This window comes from Lepisma saccharinum, unplaced genomic scaffold, assembly GCF_977018435.1.
Source record: "Lepisma saccharinum unplaced genomic scaffold, izLepSacc3.1 HAP1_SCAFFOLD_874, whole genome shotgun sequence".
NCBI lineage: Eukaryota > Metazoa > Arthropoda > Insecta > Zygentoma > Lepismatidae > Lepisma > Lepisma saccharinum.
Window position 1 is genome coordinate 23319 of NW_028143533.1, and position 20568 is coordinate 43886.

Sequence of the window (20568 nt, forward strand, 5' to 3'; positions counted from 1 at the left end):
ATGCTTACTGTCACTGTCTTGTTGGAATCTGTAGATAGGCGGCATGTCCATTTTTTGGGCACTCTGCTTTACATTGTTCTTCAATATGTCCAAATAGACATATGCATCCATGATACCATCAATAAACTGGATGGTACCAACACCTTTGGACGACATACAGCCCCAAATCATTAATGACCCACCACCGTGTTTAGCTGTTGGAACTGTGTTAATGTGATCATTGTCTTTATTTGATTTTCTCCAGACCCTATTTATCCCATCTGACCCGTATATATTAATCTTGGACTCGTCTGACCATATGACACTATCCCAAAATTCCTGGTCCTTGTGGATGTGCTCTTTCGCGAATGAAAGTCTATTCCTGCGATTCACCTTATTTACATACGGCCTCTTTCGTGGTATTCTGCCATGATATCCATGCTTCCACATGGCACGTCGGACAGTCGGACATTATCTTCCAACAACATTTTCTACTAACGGTCGTAACTGAGGAACACTTAGTCGGGGGTTTTCTCACACTCTTTTTTAAAATAAAGCGTTCATCACGTTTATTCAACCGTCTCTCTTTTGGTTTTCTCGGCACATTCTGTGTTGAACCTTCCTCTCTAAATTTGTTTACTATGTATTGAACTGTGGAGTGCGATTTTTTGACTGTTTGTCCAATTTTTCTTAACGAATAACCTCTAATGGCCAAATTTAGAATAACATCCTTCAGATCGGAACTAAGTTCCTTCACCTTGCCCATTTCGAACACGCTGATAGATAGTCGATAGGCCTACAACAATACCTACGCCAGCATTCCGCTTGACGGGATGCGCGCCTGCATGTTCAAACTTGTTAGGAAGTTGCAAACTGAAGGAAATCGCCCGAATAGCGGTGGCGCTGTATGCGAGGAAGTTTGAAACTCTTGCCTGTACGAATAACAATGTTGCATGAAACAGCGTGTTTTTCTCTATTCACACAAATTATATGCTCTGTTTATACACTTTGAACATACATTTTTATTGACATTTGTTGGTGAAACCTTCATTGACATTAATTTCCAGGTACATATGAAAATGATTATATTTACTAGTAGATATGACATTTTTTCCTCGGGAATTATATGTGTACGAATAACAATGTTACATACTGTATCTATTCTTATACGGTCTTTTTACCTATTCATAATATTAATTTATGTATTGTAATTAGTATTAATTTTAAATATAATAATTTTAATTTAAACATTATTATTATTATTCCTGAGACACATGGTTCGGACCCATCCCCCCCGAAACATATTTCCAGATACGTGCCTGACCCCATTGAAAAAATACCTTGCTTGTCCCTCCGTGAAAATTTTTTTCGGACGTCCATGATTAGGGGGACAATTGCCCCCCCTTCCCCCCTTCACAAAGGAACCTGCGAATGTGAAGTCAAGGTCCGCCTAGCAGCGGGCGGCATTGACCCTGTGCGAAGCTAGCTATACTGAACGCAACTCCAACTGGCGGCTGGGAAACAGCGAATCAGAGATCAGTTGAATTTTCTTCTACTGAGGTCGGGCATTTTCGTTTCGAGTCACAAGGTACCGAACGTTGTTCGCGGGACGAAACATATGAGCGTTGGGTCCACCACATGTTGCCAAACGTACCGTAAGGCGAGACAGAATCTTCTCGGCAACGGTATTGTCAGCACCAGAAATCAGTGGGAGTTAATGGTACAACTGCAGTGGCGGTTCTAAACGATGAAGTTTCCGGAAGGACCAACCACAGGTCGGGATGCAGGCGGACACACAGTCATATAAAGACAACTGGCAAAAACAGAAGCACGCTTGGCAACGTTGCTTCGGGCGAGCGATGCGATCCCTTCGGCTTTTACTTCGCAACTGAGTTCGTTGACACCCATCGAACCACACGCCCCCGAAAATGATTTGGGGACAGGACGCGCCAGATATAGTCATCAAGGTCAACCGCCAGTTGGAGTTGCGATCAGTATAGGAGCGCCACACACGGTGTTTCGCGCAACTCCTCAACTCGAAGTCGGCTGTTAGAGAGCGTTACCAGCCATAGACACAATACGTATCGACAAACGTAGGGATGTTCCGATATACTGCAATAAACGCTGAAATATTACTTTCATATAATTTTCGCCTTTCATTAAATATTATCCCACATTTGAATTTTTTAAGAATTTGGAAATGTGGGGTGTAAGGGGTGCTCCTTCCACGTAGTACACCCTGGACTGCAGACTAACGAGGCTCTGGCGACTGGCCCCATGGCCAGTATAATTCTGTGTCGTCCTGTGTTTTGTCCTTGTTTGTGCTGAGCGCCCTTTTTAGCCTCAGCTTTTAACCAAGGTAAGGAAATTTTAGTTTTCAGACACGCTTTTATTTTTGTTATGATAAGGGGCTGGACCCCGTATAGTGTGACGGGTGCAAAATAGCCTAAGTGCTGACGCACCCAAAATGTTTAATTCAAATTCAAAATTCAAATTTGTTAATGTAAAAAAAAAAACATTCTTAGCTCGCGGGCCATAGAAAAAGAGGCGGCGGGCCGTAGTTTGCCGACCCCTGTTCTAGGGTAACCAGGTTATCTGCGAAGCCTGAAACATAGAGAGGAAATTACAGAAGAAAATATATTAGAAACATTGGAAACTCTGAATACATTTCCTCATTTTAATAAGAAAATTATGGCAATTCTGAAGTTGACAATCTGAATCCCTAGGAGTTGGCAACCTGAATTCTTAGAAGTTGGCAACCTGATTCTTGGAAGTTTTCATTGGCAACCTGAATTCTTAGAAGTTGGCAACCTAAATTCTTAGGAGTTTGCAACCTGAATTCTTAGAAGTTGGCAACCTCAATTCTTAGAAGTTGGCAACCTGAATTCTTAGAAGTTGGCAACCTCAATTCTTAGAAGTAGGCAACCTGAATTCTTAGGAGTTGGCAACCTGAATTCTTAGGAGTTGGCAACCTGAATTCTTAGAAATTGTCAACCTGAATTCTTAGAAGTTGGCAACCTGAATTCTTAGGAGTTGGCAACCTGAATTCTTAGGAGTTGGCAACCTGAATTCTTAGGAGTTGGCAACCTGAATTCTTAGAAGTTGTCAACCTAAATTCTTAGGAGTTGGCAACCTAAATTCTTAGAAGTTGGCAATCTGAATTCTTAGAAGTTGGCAACCTCAATTCTTAGAAGTTGGCAACCTGAATTCTTAGAAGTTGGCAACCTCAATAGTAGGTGAAATGCTTCGTTCTGGAACGGTCCTTTGACCTACTTTTTATTTTACGACGTTTTACGCACTAAACTAACCTACAATGAGAGAAAAAAGGACAGAAAAAGCTCTGGCATCACTTTTTAAGCTATTTTTTTACCTTTTTCAAATCTTGCTCTTATGCTACCTCGTCTTTTGACCTACTTTTGAAATGACTTACGGCATTTTCCTATAAGGCTGTCCTCCCTTACGATGTTTTTCTGTAAGGCGTACCTTTGACCGACTTTTGAAATGACTTACGACATTTTCCTATAAGGCTGTCTCCTCTTACGATGTTTTCCTGTAAGGCGCACGTTCTAGCAATGCCTATTGACCTACTTTTGAAATGACTTACGACATTTTCCTATAAGGCTGTCCCCCCTTACGATGTTTTCCTGTAAGGTCCCTCAGTGTAATCTACTACGTTCTGGAAGGCGCCTTTAACCTACTTTTTATTTTACGACGTTTTACACACTAAACTAACCTACAATGAGAGAAAAGTGGACAGAAAAAGCTCTGGCATCACTTTTTAAGCTATTTTTTTACCTCCTGCAAAATTTTGCTCTTATGCTACCTCGCCTTTTGACCTACTTTTGAAATGACTTACGACATTTTCCTATAAGGCTGTCTCCTTTTAGTGTAAGGCCCCTCAGTGTAATCTACTACGATCTGCTAATGGGCTTCTGCTCTCAGCGTAATCCATTTTTACGACGTTTTACGGATTAAAACTAACCTGCAATGAGAGAAAAGTGGACAGAAAAAGCTCCTGGCCCCTGCTACGACCTAACAGGCGACCTCTTCTACGATGTTAGTAAAGCTCGGTGGGGCTTGCCTTAATGGTTTGCTCTTGTAAGGCATAAACCCCCCCCTCTATTTTCGGGGGCAGTATTACCAACATTTTACTCGAAAAAAATCACCAAGGTTTTTTTTGTCTAACCTAACCTAAAGCAAGGAGCTGGCAACCTTGCTTAAGGCTTGCCTTACAGTGCATAAAACAAGGTTGCCAACCTACTGGTACTTTTACCATGGCCTTTTACAAAAAAAAGAGAGGAGAGAGAGAGAGGGAAGAGTTAAACAACCGACAGCCTACCTACAGCCTTTTTTTGTCTAACCTAACCTAAAGCAAGGAGCTGGCAACTTTGCTTGAGGCTTGCCTTACAGTGCATAAAGCAATTTTTGCCAACCTACATATACTAAACAAGGAGAGCCGGCACTGCCGTAAAAGAGAGAGAGATGGTTGGATGGCAACACTACACGGGTTCAACGCCGGAAAGTAAAAATCGCCTTAATGGTTTTCTCTTGTAAGGCATTCGCTCATTACTGTTGCCAGCTATAGGTTTTTCTCGCAGTGTTACCAACTCCTACCTACACTTTTTTTTTACTTGGCAAGGGCTAGAGAGAGAGAAAAACTTATAGCTGACAACAGTAATAAACGAATACGCCATATCGTAATTTTTTAACTCTGGCAATGTTTGTATATCGTGACCTTTGTAAACCTCTCTCTCTCTCGGGGGAACGATGTGCCACACACACACACACACACACACACAGACACGCGCGCGCGCGTATGTATTGTGACGCAAGCAAACAAACAAACAAAATAATAATTGTTGTTTTTTTAGGATTCCTGGCCCCCATAACCCCGCCAGGAGTGCGTGGTGCTCAACCAAAAAAGTAAAGGTTTTCCCGTACGGCCTTCGAACATAAAATTAATTGACGTGGGGGGCGAATCTCTTTGGGGATGTTTTTCAATTTGTATATTTACCCGTGCATACTATTTATTATTAATTTAGCCGTGTTCTGTTTGGCATCTATTTCGAGCAGTTTGCCCGGCGGTAAAGTCTTATTGTTTTTAAATTTTTTGATTTTTTTACGCAAGGCCATGATCTTGCGTATGCACGTGGCGTTTAGCGTGTCCTGTGAGAAATACACGTGAAGATCAGCTTCCGTGCAACCGGCTGGATTCGTGACGCCGCGATAAACATTAACTTCCGTGCCGGGCGGAACGGACGTTCCAGTTACATTTGACATGTTTGACTAATCGCGAATCAACGTACGGAAGCCGTTGAAAGGGGAGAGGCCGGCTGCGACCATGATGCTCGGGTAGAGTGACGTAAAGTCCAATGTCAAAATAATCTCATTCTCTGTTCTGTTTTTGAGTGCCACGTTTATGTGAGGGTTACGGTGTACGTAACCCCCGACCAGCTTGTGATGATACTCGAGATGCTGCCGTGGGAAACACAAACATTGCTTGTTCTGCAACGCTTCGCTGAAATAGTAATGCGAGAGATGCCAGTTGAGTTTGTGCCCTCGAACCTGGTCCGCTCGCAACACGCTCTGGCAGCACAATTTGGGTCGCCCTAAACTCAGAGGCCTAGTGAGTTGGCAATACTGACACGACCTAGTTTTTGCTTATATTGTCACCGCAACCAAATGCGACGACGGGTGGAGAGAAGAGAGAGGGGGGGGAGATGACTTTCGTTTTCTGTGGAAACTTCTGTAGAGAAGAGTAATGTTTTTTTTGCAACTGCACGCGATTATACAACTGTTTTGTGTGTGTTAAATTGCTAGCAGCTTTTTGTAGGTAAGTTTTGTTTTTTTTTTGTTATTTTTTTTGCATGTGTGTGTAATAATTGCGAGTTGCGTTAGTGAACAGGAAGTAATATTTTGATTAAACATCGAAATTTACGCTAAACAAAAAAAAAATATGAGCATACATAACGTGCGCTTGAAAAAACTATTTTTATTGCGAATAACATAAAAGCGAGGTAACAATCGGAGGGAGGGGAAGGGGACGATGATCATAATCATGCTAGTTTGCTCATGGTGGATGGTATTGACGCGTGTACTCTGGGTTGGATTTGTTGTTTTAAGTCTACTTTATGCACAGTAATGTTAATCGAAACTGGACCTACAGTAAAATCCGCCGGGTATCGAACTTGGTGTTTTAAATTATACAAGTACACAGGGGGAAACTTTATTTTTTAAATTTGTTGATACTCTGGTTTGGATTTGTTTTTTTATGTCTACTTTATGCACAGTAAGGCTAATCGAAACTGGACCTACAGTCACCAAAAAAAATCGACAAGGGGGGAGATTTTTCGATAACTCTTTTACTGTTTCCAACGTACTTAGGTTTTTTGATAGACGACAACGACGGAGTCATCAATGAGTAAACATCTGTGAACTCGGTGAACAAGTCAATTTTTTTTTCAGTACGTCAATATTTTTTTTTCTTATTAGTGAATGGGTTATGGATGACTTGCAACGACGAAGGCCTTCTAGCAACATGTACTTAGCTTATGCCTCTTCCACCGAACATTCAACACAAGAGGGCTGTGTTAAATATACAGAACAGCGATAACAAGTGTTTTTTTGGTGTATATTGGCTGCACTGCATCCTGTTTATTGCAAAAATAATCCACAGTAAATTGGATATTACAAACAATACGAGTCCGAGTTTTGAAAGTGTAATGTCTGGCATCGAATACCCGGTGACTATTTCTGATACATCAAAATTCGAAACACGAGCACGAGATGCAGAAGGAAAACACTTAATCATCAACGTGTATTCCTATACGTTGGATAAACATGTCGTACATCCCCGTCAGAATAAGCGATGTCGACGATGATGATGCTCGTGTGATTAATCTTCTTCTAATTTCAAACGACAGTGTTCACTATTACTGTCTCAGGAATGTTATGCTCTTCCTTTTTTCTCTATAAAAAAGAGAGATTTGTGTTGATTGTTTAGTTAAAAAGAATTTCCTAATTATTTGTTTTTTGTTACAAGAATTGTTTGAATTTCAAACATTCCTAAGTGTTTGCTTAAAGATTGATGTATTAACCTGTTAAGAATGTCACATTAATAATACCGACTCGGAAATGTCATGTCCTCTTCCTCTATAGAAGGTCATATAAATGTGCTAATTGGTTGGTTAGGGGGGATTTTTTGATTAGTAAATTGAGGTTATAAATACGTACGTATAAAGGTTTTGCTAATATGGAATGCTAAAGCTTAGTACTTGGCTCTCTCAGAGATTCGAATTCTATTAGGTTAAACAGCATAGAAATTTCACAGCAAGAATTCTCATATTTACTGACGATATTCTTAACAACCTGTGTTTTGATTCCACTACAAAAACTGTATACAAAATATGCAGTCCCTAGAATAAAATGGATGAGACTTATGAACCTCGACCTATACAGTTGTACAATCTGGCAATGAATAGATGTTGTTTTCTTTATTAAGCATAGCAGAGTGTTTTCGCTTATTTTAATATCAGGCAACAATGTTAGAAAGTGGCCCCAAGAATAAAATTTAAAATCACTAATGTGATATGAACTTTTTTACTTGTGTGTATTTGAATATGAAAGTGAGGTATTTTGAATAATTGAGGGGGACAATCACAAGTAAGCTTGCAATGGTATTGGGAGGTGTCACGAGTTCAAATTTTAGACGATTTCTGTTAATCTGCTAAGGCGATATCAGTACGAAAAAATTTGTAAAAAAAAAGAGGCTAATGGCAACGATGAGGATGAATAATGATAATTATGATGAAATTGATGTGTGGCACTTAGAAAACAAAAACTTCAAAGTGTATTGCACCAACAGCTACAATTGTCCCCCTCCCCCCAAAATACAAGGTAGTTAACAGAGGTGTGTATATTTGTTGGTTTACGAGTCTGAGGGCTTAAGTTAGTATATTCACTATAGCTATACATATTAAAAAAATGAAATGACCTGAGCAATAAAATATAACAATACCGATTCTGGCTTTTTGTCGGATGACGTAGTGGTAACGTTTGTTGCAATCACACCTCTGATGGTGTATAAAACTTAAATGTTTTGCATAACATGAAATATTGTTAATGGGAATGTGTTGTTTCTAATGTTAAATATAGAAACCAGATAACAAGAAAAAAGAAGAAAAGAAATAATGTTGCAGGTAGATACGGAGCCTCAGCCCAAACACATATATGATCAGACAGGATGTCAACGATGCATTCATAACTAACATGTGATTATTCAAAAATTGAAATAGTACAGTAAAAAACAACTAACTAACTATTGGTTGTCCAGCGAAAAGAATAGACTGTTGGGTATATGAGAACAGCGTTGCCGCTTGCCGCAGGGGCGAGTAACGGACCTGCTGGCAGTGAAAGTACAAGACCAAACAAACGTGCGTGGCGCTTGAATCGCGGGTACGTACAAATTGAAGAAATAAGTTCACGGTGAGCTATTATTAAAAACAAGAAACAAATTCACAAAATTACATAAACTGAAAGAATAATTCTTAATGAACTTACTTTTCTCTCACATGTCACTCCAGGGGGTTAATTCCTTCCATTGCAGAATAATCACCAGAATCATTTTCTTCTGTCAGATCATCATTCTCGCTGGAATCTTCACCCAAGTGGATTATTATCTGATCAACGTCATCCTGCAATTCATCTGCATTCCACATTTCCTTCTCTATGTCCATGACATGTTTTACGTAATTTTGGCAGTTCTCAACTGTTACTGTCTTAAATGATTCAGTGATTAAATTTTCAATGTCTTTAGTTTTGAATGAAGTGTTGTTACACCGCACATAATGCTTAACCTGTGACCACACAAGTTCAATCGGGTTCAGTTCGCAATGATATGGGGGCAAACGAAGCACCGTATGCCCCATGTGTTTTGCCATCTCATCGATCTTATACTTATCGTACTTAATTTTATGAATATTTCTAAGTTCCAGAAGATCTCTCTGTAACATGTCGTCATCATAACGAATGCAATGAGATTTCAACCATTCTCTTAAATCATTCTTCTTCCACGAGGTTGTCGGCATTGGCTCTTGCTTGCGGCTATGATAAGAGGCATTGTCAACAACAATAACAGATCCCGGAGGGAGATTGCCGAACAACTGTTCCCGAAAATACATCTCGTACGTTTCTCCATCCATTTCATCATGGGCATCTGCTGTATTCTTTTTGCACTGAAACACAAGTTGGGAGTTTTGCAGAAAACCGTGTTCGTTACCCGCATGCACTAAAGCGTATCGCGCTCCGCGAGATGTTGGATTTTTTAAACCAGTGGAAAGACCTGCCAGAAACGCTTGTTTTGCAGTTGTAATTGTCTTGTTTTTCCATTCATAATTGACTGAGGTTCCGGTGTTCACCCAGGATTCGTCAGTGTAAACAATATTTATATTTTCACGCCTAAACTTCCTATTCTCTCTTAAATATTTATGGCGAAGAGAAATTAAATCTTCTCTTTCCATTAACATGGATTTTTTGCCCCTTTTCTCAAACGAGAAGCAAAGTTCTTTGAGAATGACATGAAACGTTGATCTTTTAAAATTCGGTAATGTGGAGTCAGAATTAACAGCAGCAAGAACAGAATTAAGTATTGGGGGTTTGTTTTTAAAAAAACAATTCGTGAACTTGACGTCGCACAGCACTTCTGACAAAATCATTATATTTTACATTTCTACTTGTAATTGGCGATCTTTTCCTGGGTCGTTTCTTACCTGGTGTTTCAAGAGGACTTTGAGAAACCTCGCCCCGAATTTTATACACAGTAGCCCGAGAAACTCCAGTTGCTTTCGCCGTCTCTCTGGCTAACCAACTTACACTGTGATCCGGATTTTTCTGTTTTAAATAAACAAAAATATTCATTACTATTTGCCTTTCTTTACTTTTGAGAACCTCACCACGCCTTCTCTTCTTTACACTACTTTCGCTCACATTTCAGTATTAAAACCAACGGTTTTTTACAGCACAACACAACACAACCCAACGCACAGATCCGCCACAGTCATTCCTTGTCGAAACCAACGGTCAGTCACCCTCTCCTTCCAAGAAATTTTGTCTACCGGAGTACTGGCTGAGGGGGTGGGGTGGAAAGCAGTCGACAACGCTGGGCTTGCCGTTCCCCTCCGTTCACGTGCCCCTGCACAAATAAAATTATAAACACGCGCTGCTGGAAGGAAATTTTGCTGGTCTGAAAGCTTAACCAGTTCCAGAATAGCGTTTTACATTCGAAAGAAAAGCAAGTGTGTTCACCTTTGCGGTCAGTAATGAAAACAATATTTAAAAAGAGGGAGGATGTAGGGAAAGTAAAAGCCCATTTGAAGCAACAGTCTATTCTTTTCGCTGGACAATCTATAACTCTCTATGTTTTTTTTTAAACCGGTACGAATGGAAGGAATAAAGGAGATTTTTACAGGAATCTTGTTGGGAAACCTGATGGTAAAGGACCAAAACGAACATGGAGATGAATCTAAAAGAAATCTGTAAAGATTGGAATAGAATATATATAAATTTTGCTCAGGATAAGTACAAATTGAACTGTAACTACGAATTTTCAGAATCAAGAGTGCTAGAGAATTATTTAATTAATTAATATTTAATATAATGAAGGTAGTAATATAGTATTCTTATTGAGAAGAGAATTTCTAAAAAACTTATTTTTCCTCGTACGTTTACTAATAGCAGTTACATTTGACATGTTTGACTAATCGCGAATCAACGTACGGAAGCCGTTGGAAGCAGTTTGAAGACTGAAATGGCTATGGAAGGACACTTATTATAATGTTAATATCTTAGTATAATGTTTTGAGAATTGCTTCTCGATAATGTTTGGTATATAATTTAATCTGTTGTTAGATAAAATACATAATTATCAGAATTTAAGGATGGAAAATATGAAGAGCGAATGAATGATACGTTTGACTAATCGTGAAGATAAGTATCACAGTACGTTTTATCGTTTCTTATATAAACGTTGAAACGTTTAAGAACGTATAAGAACGTTTACTGAAACGTTTCAACGTTTGTTGAAACGACCAAAATAATCCTGTCTTGCACATCCCTAGAGCGTAGGGCTGAGAATGTTGTATAAGTGGAATAGGCAAGACAAGAAACTCCTCGCGACCTCACGCCCAAGCCATACGTAGGGGAGGGATGCACGGAAGCAGGGTTGGCAGTGCATACGGGCCAAACTGTCTACGCAGAACGAGAAGAAAAGTAAGCAAGAAATTGAAGTTCATCAAAAAAATAGGTTTTTACAGTAAAAAAAAATACGTAAGAAGTGAGATGTTAAGATAGTGAATTAAGATAGAGCATACCTGCACTATAAAGTTTAGTCGCTATCGGTTATGTCTTCTATGCCACTCATGTCATCCTCGTTGATGGGATGATCTTCCAAGGAGCTATCATCTTCCAAGGGACTATCAACGTCAGAATCACTGTCGTCGGCAATATTGATAATGAGTCTCTCTGTTGCACTATCGATTAACGGTTCTGCCTTGAGATATTTATCCTCAATATTTTTAACGTGATTTGACACTTTTTCCCACGCTGAAAGTGGTAACGTGGCTACAAATTCTGTGCACAAATTAGTAGCTGATTCCACAGTAAACTTCACGTTCTTTTTCGAAATGTATTGTTTCATGTCTGTCCATATCAGTTCTATCGGGTTAAGATCTGGGTGGTATGGCGGTAAACGTACAACAGAATGACCGTATTCTGCTAAGATGGAATCAATTTTGAACATCTTCAACCGGGGTTTGTTAAGTTTCACCAACGAATACAATTCTGATTTGAACATGTGTACGTCAAAGGGGATGTTGTTTTGAACTAGCCACTGAATCATAGTATCTTTTCGGGAGGAGGAAGAAGGTGCAGGATTTATTTGTACGTTATGGTATGAGGCGTTGTCAACAACAACCACACTGTTTGGTGTCAAATTTGGGATCAACTTCTCTCGTAGCCACTTCTCAAAATTTTGGGCATTCATATCATGGTGGTAATCGCCAGAAAACTTTCCAGATTTGAACGTTATTATAACAGTGCACCTGGAACAAAACCCTTTTCGCCGCCAGCATGGACAACAATTACACGTTGCCCTTTAGACACCGGTGCTTTGACGCCAGCCGCGGTTCCATCCAAGCTTCTTTCTTTGTTGTCGAGCTGTGAAAATGAGTCTCGTCAACGTAAACAATGGGTCGCCCTTGTCGACGAAAGATTTTTATGGCTTTGAGGTAAGATGAACGTAAACTTTTTATTTCGTTCTTTTCTATAAGCAGTTGTCTATTATTTTTTGCTTTTTTCCACTTAAACCCTAGATCACGTATTATCTTGCGCACACACCAGACACTGCCTTCGAACCCTATTCTTTGTTTCAAAACCCTTCGGATACCTTCTAACGTTGGCCTTTCTCCATCCGTAATGTGAAATTCGTGCACAACACGCCTAACAACACAATTATCGAACTCGTCTATATCACTCTTGATTTTTCGGCGAGGTCGTGTTTTATGGGGCGTTTCCGACCCAGCACACGGGTGAGAGAGTTTCTTGTCTCACCTCTTCTAGTTGAATGATCGACCGGCTGAAGAGGAAAGCTTTTAGTTCATTGAACTTTACAGAAAAGACACAAGACAGCAAACCAACACTTATCCTAACTGGATTAAAAACTAAAACAAAATCACACACAAGGCATTTTTTAACAATTTACTAGAACTCTGTAAAATGATTAACTGGATTCTCTTCCAGCGGCAAATTGTTGTTGCCTTGTTTGTTCCTGAAAAGGGAGTTTGGAACAGTTCGGGTTTTATCACAATTTCTACAAATCTAGCATGAAAAAACTCGGCCATCTGAATGTTATTATTGCATTGAGGACGTTTGAATTACAAGAATACTCAACTCTACAAAAAAAAATGTCAACTTAATCTACAAATGGAGAGATGAAACAGGTTTCGACAAAACATTTCTTTCCCTCTGATCACTCATAAATTGCTTCCATTATTTTTTCATTGTTGTGCATCAAGAATTTTGTTTTAAAATTTTGTTTACATTATATCATATTTGCTTTAACAACGTTATTGTCATAATTTTAACGTGCTTCATGTATGTCACTTCTGACAATTTGTAACATATGTATCGTATATTTATTTGGTTCATTTTAGTAAGGGTTGAATTATACTTGGTCTACTGTATTTTATTACGACAGGTATGGGAAGGATGGGCAAGTGCAGGTCACCTGTTCCCCTGCCTGATTTAGCACCGTACGCCACTGGTCAACGGTGATATATGGACATTTAATGATTTTTTTTTAACACCACTGATACATGGACGTCTTCACGATTTTTTCCAGGAAGGGACAAGCATGGCATTTTTCTAAGCGAAGGGGGGACAACAACAATGAGGCAGAAACACCCCCAAAAAATAGTATTACTCCCTTTAAAAAAATTCTTCAGTTTCACGTTATCATGTTCCTGCAACGCCCTTACAATAATTAACATATATTACTAAGACTGAAATGAAATTATATGCGTGAAATATGTACTTTTTCATTGACTTTCATTTCCGGGTGGCGTGGCCCCGCTTGGCCCCTCCCTTCCGGACGTCCATGCGAATGGAGAAATCATTCCAACCAGTCTCAGTTAATGGAATTATAAGGTGACTAGATTTGTTAAATCAATATACAAGAACAACAAAGAAAAATCCTTAATTGTTAGTTCTATGCATCATAAGCCACGAGAATCATGGAAGATCTATACTGTAATAATGAATTGAAGGAAATCATGCCGAGTTTTTATTTTTAGGCTACCTGTTCACGTAGGAATGGAAAGATGCACAAAAAGAATTACAAAAATGTATGTAAAAGAAAACCAAGTATTTCGATCAAGTTATTTCTATAATTGTAATAAAGAATGACCAATTGTCCTTTCAACTAAGTACAGTATAAGTTTCAATTTGTCTTTTCCGGGTTATTAACTTTGCCTTGCCTTTCATCGTATATTTATCATGATCCTTAATTTTAAACAAATCTTACATAAGTTGGTAAAAAAATAGGACACCGAAACTATAGGAAAAAAAATACTGTGATATAGAAACAAACACAAAGGAAACACCAATGACATTAACGCGGGTCAAACCAAAACCATTTGTCGTTGAGAGCTGAACTCACATCCACGAACTCGCAGAAAAATTCCCATGGAATTCGCTATTCGTCTGATATTGAATACCCAATGATGCTTTTCTGTTATGTAATGGACACTTATGAAGTGAATACATTACGAGGGACACTATTTATATTTTGAGCCTTGGCAACACTGATTGAAGTTAGGCCCGATTTGATGTTTGCACGGAATCGTCTGGCATTATTGACCATAACGTACTTCAAATGTTTTTTCAATAGCTTGATTTGTGTTGTTTATGTTGCCTTGGAGATTGCGCGACAACAATAAAATGGAATTAACTCGAGAACATTTTCTTGCGATGATTTTTTACGATTTTCGACGTGGATTATCAAGACAAGAGTGCATCGATCAACTTACTTCCACATTTGGCGATGAAGCCGCATCCTTTGCCATTGTGAAACGCTGGTATAACGAATTTAATCATGGCCGCCATTCGCTCACCGACGAGATTCGCGAAGGTCGTCCAAAATCAGTTGTTGTCCAAGAAAACATTGATGCTGTGCAAAACCTAATACTGCAAGATCGTCATGTGACATACTGTGAGATTGAGGCAACCATAGGCATTAGTTCCACCAGCATATATAAAATATTACATGATCATTTAGCTGTGAGAAAGGTATGTTCTCGTTGGATCCCACACAATTTGACAAAAACTCAAAAAGACGCTCGCGTCAATTGGTGCAAACATATGTTTAATAAATACAATCGTGGTGCTTCAAAAGACGTATATAAGATTGTAACAGGTGACGAATCATGAATATATGCATATGAGCCGGAACGTAAACAGCAGTCGACTGTATGGGTGTTTCAAGATGAACCCAATCCAACAAAAGTTGTTCGCGCTCGAAGCACATCGAAACAAATGGTCGCCTGTTTTTTTGGGAAAACTGGTCATGTGGCAACTGTGCCTTTAGAGGAACGTAGAACGGTCAACTTTGAATGGTACACAACAATTTGTTTGCCAGAGGTCTTCGGTCAAATACGGAAAACAAACAAACGCCGTCGGATCATTCTTCATCAAGACAATGCCAGCTGTCACACATCTCGTCTAACAACCGACTTTATGAACAGTCAAAAAATCGAATTGATGGGTCATCCGCCGTACAGTCCTGATTTGGCACCCAATGACTTCTTCTTGTTCCCGAATGTCAAGAATAAATTGGGTGGACAACGATTTTCGTCGGCGGAAGACGCAGTTGATGCGTTCAAAAACCATATTATGTAGGTGTCTCAAGAAGATTGGAAAAACTGCTTTTGTTAGGTTCAAGATATAAATAGTGACCCTCGTATTAGTCCTACTTTGCCAGATTTCAGAAAACACACACACTCACATACTTAAAAGATATGAATAAGAGATTGGTCATTTGGAAATGAATTTTCAAGTTTTATTTTTATGCTCTAGTGAATAGATGTAAAGTAAAGTGAAGTATCTTATTGTTAAACAGAATTACAAATTTATATTTACTCAAGGATTAATTTATCACAATTAATTGTAATTATACATTCAACATACGTTGAAACAATGCCTTTTGTTATGGACTTTTGGTGGATTTAAGACCCAACAATACGCTATCGAAAATAAACCTACAGTTTAAACCCTACCTAAAATGGGATTCGAGCCACTATGTCCCTCCACCGGGTATCGATCCCAGTGCCCCTTCATTACAAGGCGACGTTGTTAGCACTATGTTATCGGGGCACAGCGCGCTACATCATGTTTTTTTTTTGTTTTTTTTGTCAGTATACATTCATCAATTATGTCCGTATCATTGTCGTTGAAACGTTTCAGTAAACGTTCTTATACGTTCTTAAACGTTTCAACGTTTATATAAGAAACGATAAAACGTACTGTGATACTTATCTTCACGATTAGTCAAACGTATCATTCATTCGCTCTTCATATTTTCCATCCTTAAATTCTGATAATTATGTATTTTATCTAACAACAGATTAAATTATATACCAAACATTATCGAGAAGCAATTCTCAAAACATTATACTAAGATATTAACATTATAATAAGTGTCCTTCCATAGCCATTTCAGTCTTCAAACTGCTTCCAACGGCTTCCGTACGTTGATTCGCGATTAGTCAAACATGTCAAATGTAACTGCTATTAGTAAACGTACGAGGAAAAATAAGTTTTTTAGAAATTCTCTTCTCAATAAGAATACTATATTACTACCTTCATTATATTAAATATTAATTAATTAATTAATTCTCTAGCACTCTTGATTCTGAAAATTCGTAGTTACAGTTCAATTTGTACTTATCCTGAGCAAAATTTATATATATTCTATTCCAATCTTTACAGATTTCTTTTAGATTCATCTCCATGTTCGTTTTGGTCCTTTACCATCAGGTTTCCCAACAAGATTCCTGTAAAAATCTCCTTTATTCCTTCCATTCGTACCGGTTTAAAAAAAAACATAGAGAGTTAGTTAGTTAGTTGTTTTTTACTGTACTATTTCAATTTTTGAATAATCACATGTTAGTTATGAATGCATCGTTGACATCCTGTCTGATCATATATGTGTTTGGGCTGAGGCTCCGTATCTACCTGCAACATTATTTCTTTTCTTCTTTTTTCTTGTTATCTGGTTTCTATATTTAACATTAGAAACAACACATTCCCATTAACAATATTTCATGTTATGCAAAACATTTAAGTTTTATACACCATCAGAGGTGTGATTGCAACAAACGTTACCACTACGTCATCCGACAAAAAGCCAGAATCGGTATTGTTATATTTTATTGCTCAGGTCATTTCATTTTTTTAATATGTATAGCTATAGTGAATATACTAACTTAAGCCCTCAGACTCGTAAACCAACAAATATACACACCTCTGTTAACTACCTTGTATTTTGGGGGGAGGGGGACAATTGTAGCTGTTGGTGCAATACACTTTGAAGTTTTTGTTTTCTAAGTGCCACACATCAATTTCATCATAATTATCATTATTCATCCTCATCGTTGCCATTAGCCTCTTTTTTTTTACAAATTTTTTCGTACTGATATCGCCTTAGCAGATTAACAGAAATCGTCTAAAATTTGAACTCGTGACACCTCCCAATACCATTGCAAGCTTACTTGTGATTGTCCCCCTCAATTATTCAAAATACCTCACTTTCATATTCAAATACACACAAGTAAAAAAGTTCATATCACATTAGTGATTTTAAATTTTATTCTTGGGGCCACTTTCTAACATTGTTGCCTGATATTAAAATAAGCGAAAACACTCTGCTATGCTTAATAAAGAAAACAACATCTATTCATTGCCAGATTGTACAACTGTATAGGTCGAGGTTCATAAGTCTCATCCATTTTGTTCTAGGGACTGCATATTTTGTATACAGTTTTTGTAGTGGAATCAAAACACAGGTTGTTAAGAATATCGTCAGTAAATATGAGAATTCTTGCTGTGAAATTTCTATGCTGTTTAACCTAATAGAATTCGAATCTCTGAGAGAGCCAAGTACTAAGCTTTAGCATTCCATATTAGCAAAACCTTTATACGTACGTATTTATAACCTCAATTTACTAATCAAAAAATCCCCCCTAACCAACCAATTAGCACATTTATATGACCTTCTATAGAGGAAGAGGACATGACATTTCCGAGTCGGTATTATTAATGTGACATTCTTAACAGGTTAATACATCAATCTTTAAGCAAACACTTAGGAATGTTTGAAATTCAAACAATTCTTGTAACAAAAAACAAATAATTAGGAAATTCTTTTTAACTAAACAATCAACACAAATCTCTCTTTTTTATAGAGAAAAAAGGAAGAGCATAACATTCCTGAGACAGTAATAGTGAACACTGTCGTTTGAAATTAGAAGAAGATTAATCACACGAGCATCATCATCGTCGACATCGCTTATTCTGACGGGGATGTACGACATGTTTATCCAACGTATAGGAATACACGTTGATGATTAAGTGTTTTCCTTCTGCATCTCGTGCTCGTGTTTCGAATTTTGATGTATCAGAAATAGTCACCGGGTATTCGATGCCAGACATTACACTTTCAAAACTCGGACTCGTATTGTTTGTAATATCCAATTTACTGTGGATTATTTTTGCAATAAACAGGATGCAGTGCAGCCAATATACACCAAAAAAACACTTGTTATCGCTGTTCTGTATATTTAACACAGCCCTCTTGTGTTGAATGTTCGGTGGAAGAGGCATAAGCTACATGTTGCTAGAAGGCCTTCGTCGTTGCAAGTCATCCATAACCCATTCACTAATAAGAAAAAAAAATATTGACGTACTGAAAAAAAAATTGACTTGTTCACCGAGTTCACAGATGTTTACTCATTGATGACTCCGTCGTTGTCGTCTATCAAAAAACCTAAGTACGTTGGAAACAGTAAAAGAGTTATCGAAAAATCTCCCCCCTTGTCGATTTTTTTTGGTGACTGTAGGTCCAGTTTCGATTAGCCTTACTGTGCATAAAGTAGACATAAAAAAACAAATCCAAACCAGAGTATCAACAAATTTAAAAAATAAAGTTTCCCCCTGTGTACTTGTATAATTTAAAACACCAAGTTCGATACCCGGCGGATTTTACTGTAGGTCCAGTTTCGATTAACATTACTGTGCATAAAGTAGACTTAAAACAACAAATCCAACCCAGAGTACACGCGTCAATACCATCCACCATGAGTAAACTAGCATGATTATGATCATCGTCCCCTTCCCCTCCCTCCGATTGTTACCTCGCTTTTATGTTATTCGCAATAAAAAATAGTTTTTTCAAGCGCACGTTATGTATGCTCATATTTTTTTTTTGTTTAGCGTAAATTTCGATGTTTAATCAAAATATTACTTCCTGTTCACTAACGCAACTCGCAATTATTACACACACATGCAAAAAAAATAACAAAAAAAAAAACAAAACTTACCTACAAAAAGCTGCTAGCAATTTAACACACACAAAACAGTTGTATAATCACGTGCAGTTGCAAAAAAAACATTACTCTTCTCTACAGAAGTTTCCACAGAAAACGAAAGTCATCTCCCCCCCTCTCTCTTCTCTCCACCCGTCGTCGCATTTGGTTGCGGTGACAATATAAGCAAAAACTAGGTCGTGTCAGTATTGCCAACTCACTAGGCCTCTGAGTTTAGGGCGACCCAAATTGTGCTGCCAGAGCGTGTTGCGAGCGGACCAGGTTCGAGGGCACAAACTCAACTGGCATTTCTCGCATTACTATTTCAGCGAAGCGTTGCAGAACAAGCAATGTTTGTGTTTCCCACGGCAGCATCTCGAGTATCATCACAAGCTGGTCGGGGGTTACGTACACCGTAACCCTCACATAAACGTGGCACTCAAAAACAGAACAGAGAATGAGATTATTTTGACATTGGACTTTACGTCACTCTACCCGAGCATCATGGTCGCAGCCGGCCTCTCCTCTTTCAACGGCTTCCGTACGTTGATTCGCGATTAGTCAAACATGTCAAATGTAACTGGAACGTCCGTTCCGCCCGGCACGGAAGTTAATGTTTATCGCGGCGTCACGAATCCAGCCGGTTGCACGGAAGCTGATCTTCACGTGTATTTCTCACAGGACACGCTAAACGCCACGTGCATACGCAAGATCATGGCCTTGCGTAAAAAAATCAAAAAATTTAAAAACAATAAGACTTTACCGCCGGGCAAACTGCTCGAAATAGATGCCAAACAGAACACGGCTAAATTAATAATAAATAGTATGCACGGGTAAATATACAAATTGAAAAACATCCCCAAAGAGATTCGCCCCCCACGTCAATCAATTTTACGTTCGAAGGCCGTACGGGAAAACCTTTACTTTTTTGGTTGAGCACCACGCACTCCTGGCGAGGTTATGGGGGCCAGGAATCCTAAAAAACAACAATTATTATTTTGTTTGTTTGTTTGCTTGCGTCACAATACATACGCGCGCGCGCGTGTATGTGTGTGTGTGTGTGTATGTGTGTGTGTGTGTGTGTGGCACATCGTTCCCCCGAGAGAGGTTTACAAAGGTCACGATATACAAACATTGCCGGAGTTGGAAAATCGCCTTAATGGTTTTCTCTTGTAAGGCATTCGCTCATTACTGTTGTCAGCTATAAGTTTCTCTCTCTCTCTAGCCCTTGCCAAGTAAAAAAAAAGTGTAGGTAGGAGTTGGTAACACTGCGAGAAAAACCTATAGCTGGCAACAGTAATGAGCGAATGCCTTACAAGAGAAAACCATTAAGGCGATTTTTACTTTCCGGCGTTGAACCCGTGTAGTGTTGCCATCCAACCATCTCTCTCTCTTTTACGGCAGTGCCGGCTCTCCTTGTTTAGTATATGTAGGTTGGCAAAAATTGCTTTATGCACTG

At 38.7% G+C, this 20568-nt stretch overlaps 2 protein-coding genes across 2 annotated transcripts; both read right to left on the reverse strand.

Moving 5' to 3' along the window:
* Nucleotides 1-2500: 2500 nt before the first annotated feature.
* LOC145983411 (uncharacterized) lies at nt 2501-9179 on the reverse strand. The gene is made up of 2 exons (XM_083116531.1): nt 8594-9179; nt 2501-2583 (listed from the first exon to the last, which is right to left on the reverse strand). Exons 1-2 carry the CDS (start codon nt 9177-9179, stop codon nt 2501-2503), a joined length of 669 nt encoding a protein of 222 aa, XP_082972657.1.
* A 2180-nt stretch (nt 9180-11359) lies between these two features.
* Nucleotides 11360-12016, reverse strand: LOC145983409 (uncharacterized). The gene has a single exon (XM_083116529.1). It carries the CDS (start codon nt 12014-12016, stop codon nt 11360-11362), a length of 657 nt encoding a protein of 218 aa, XP_082972655.1.
* Between the last annotated feature and the right edge of the window lie 8552 nt (nt 12017-20568).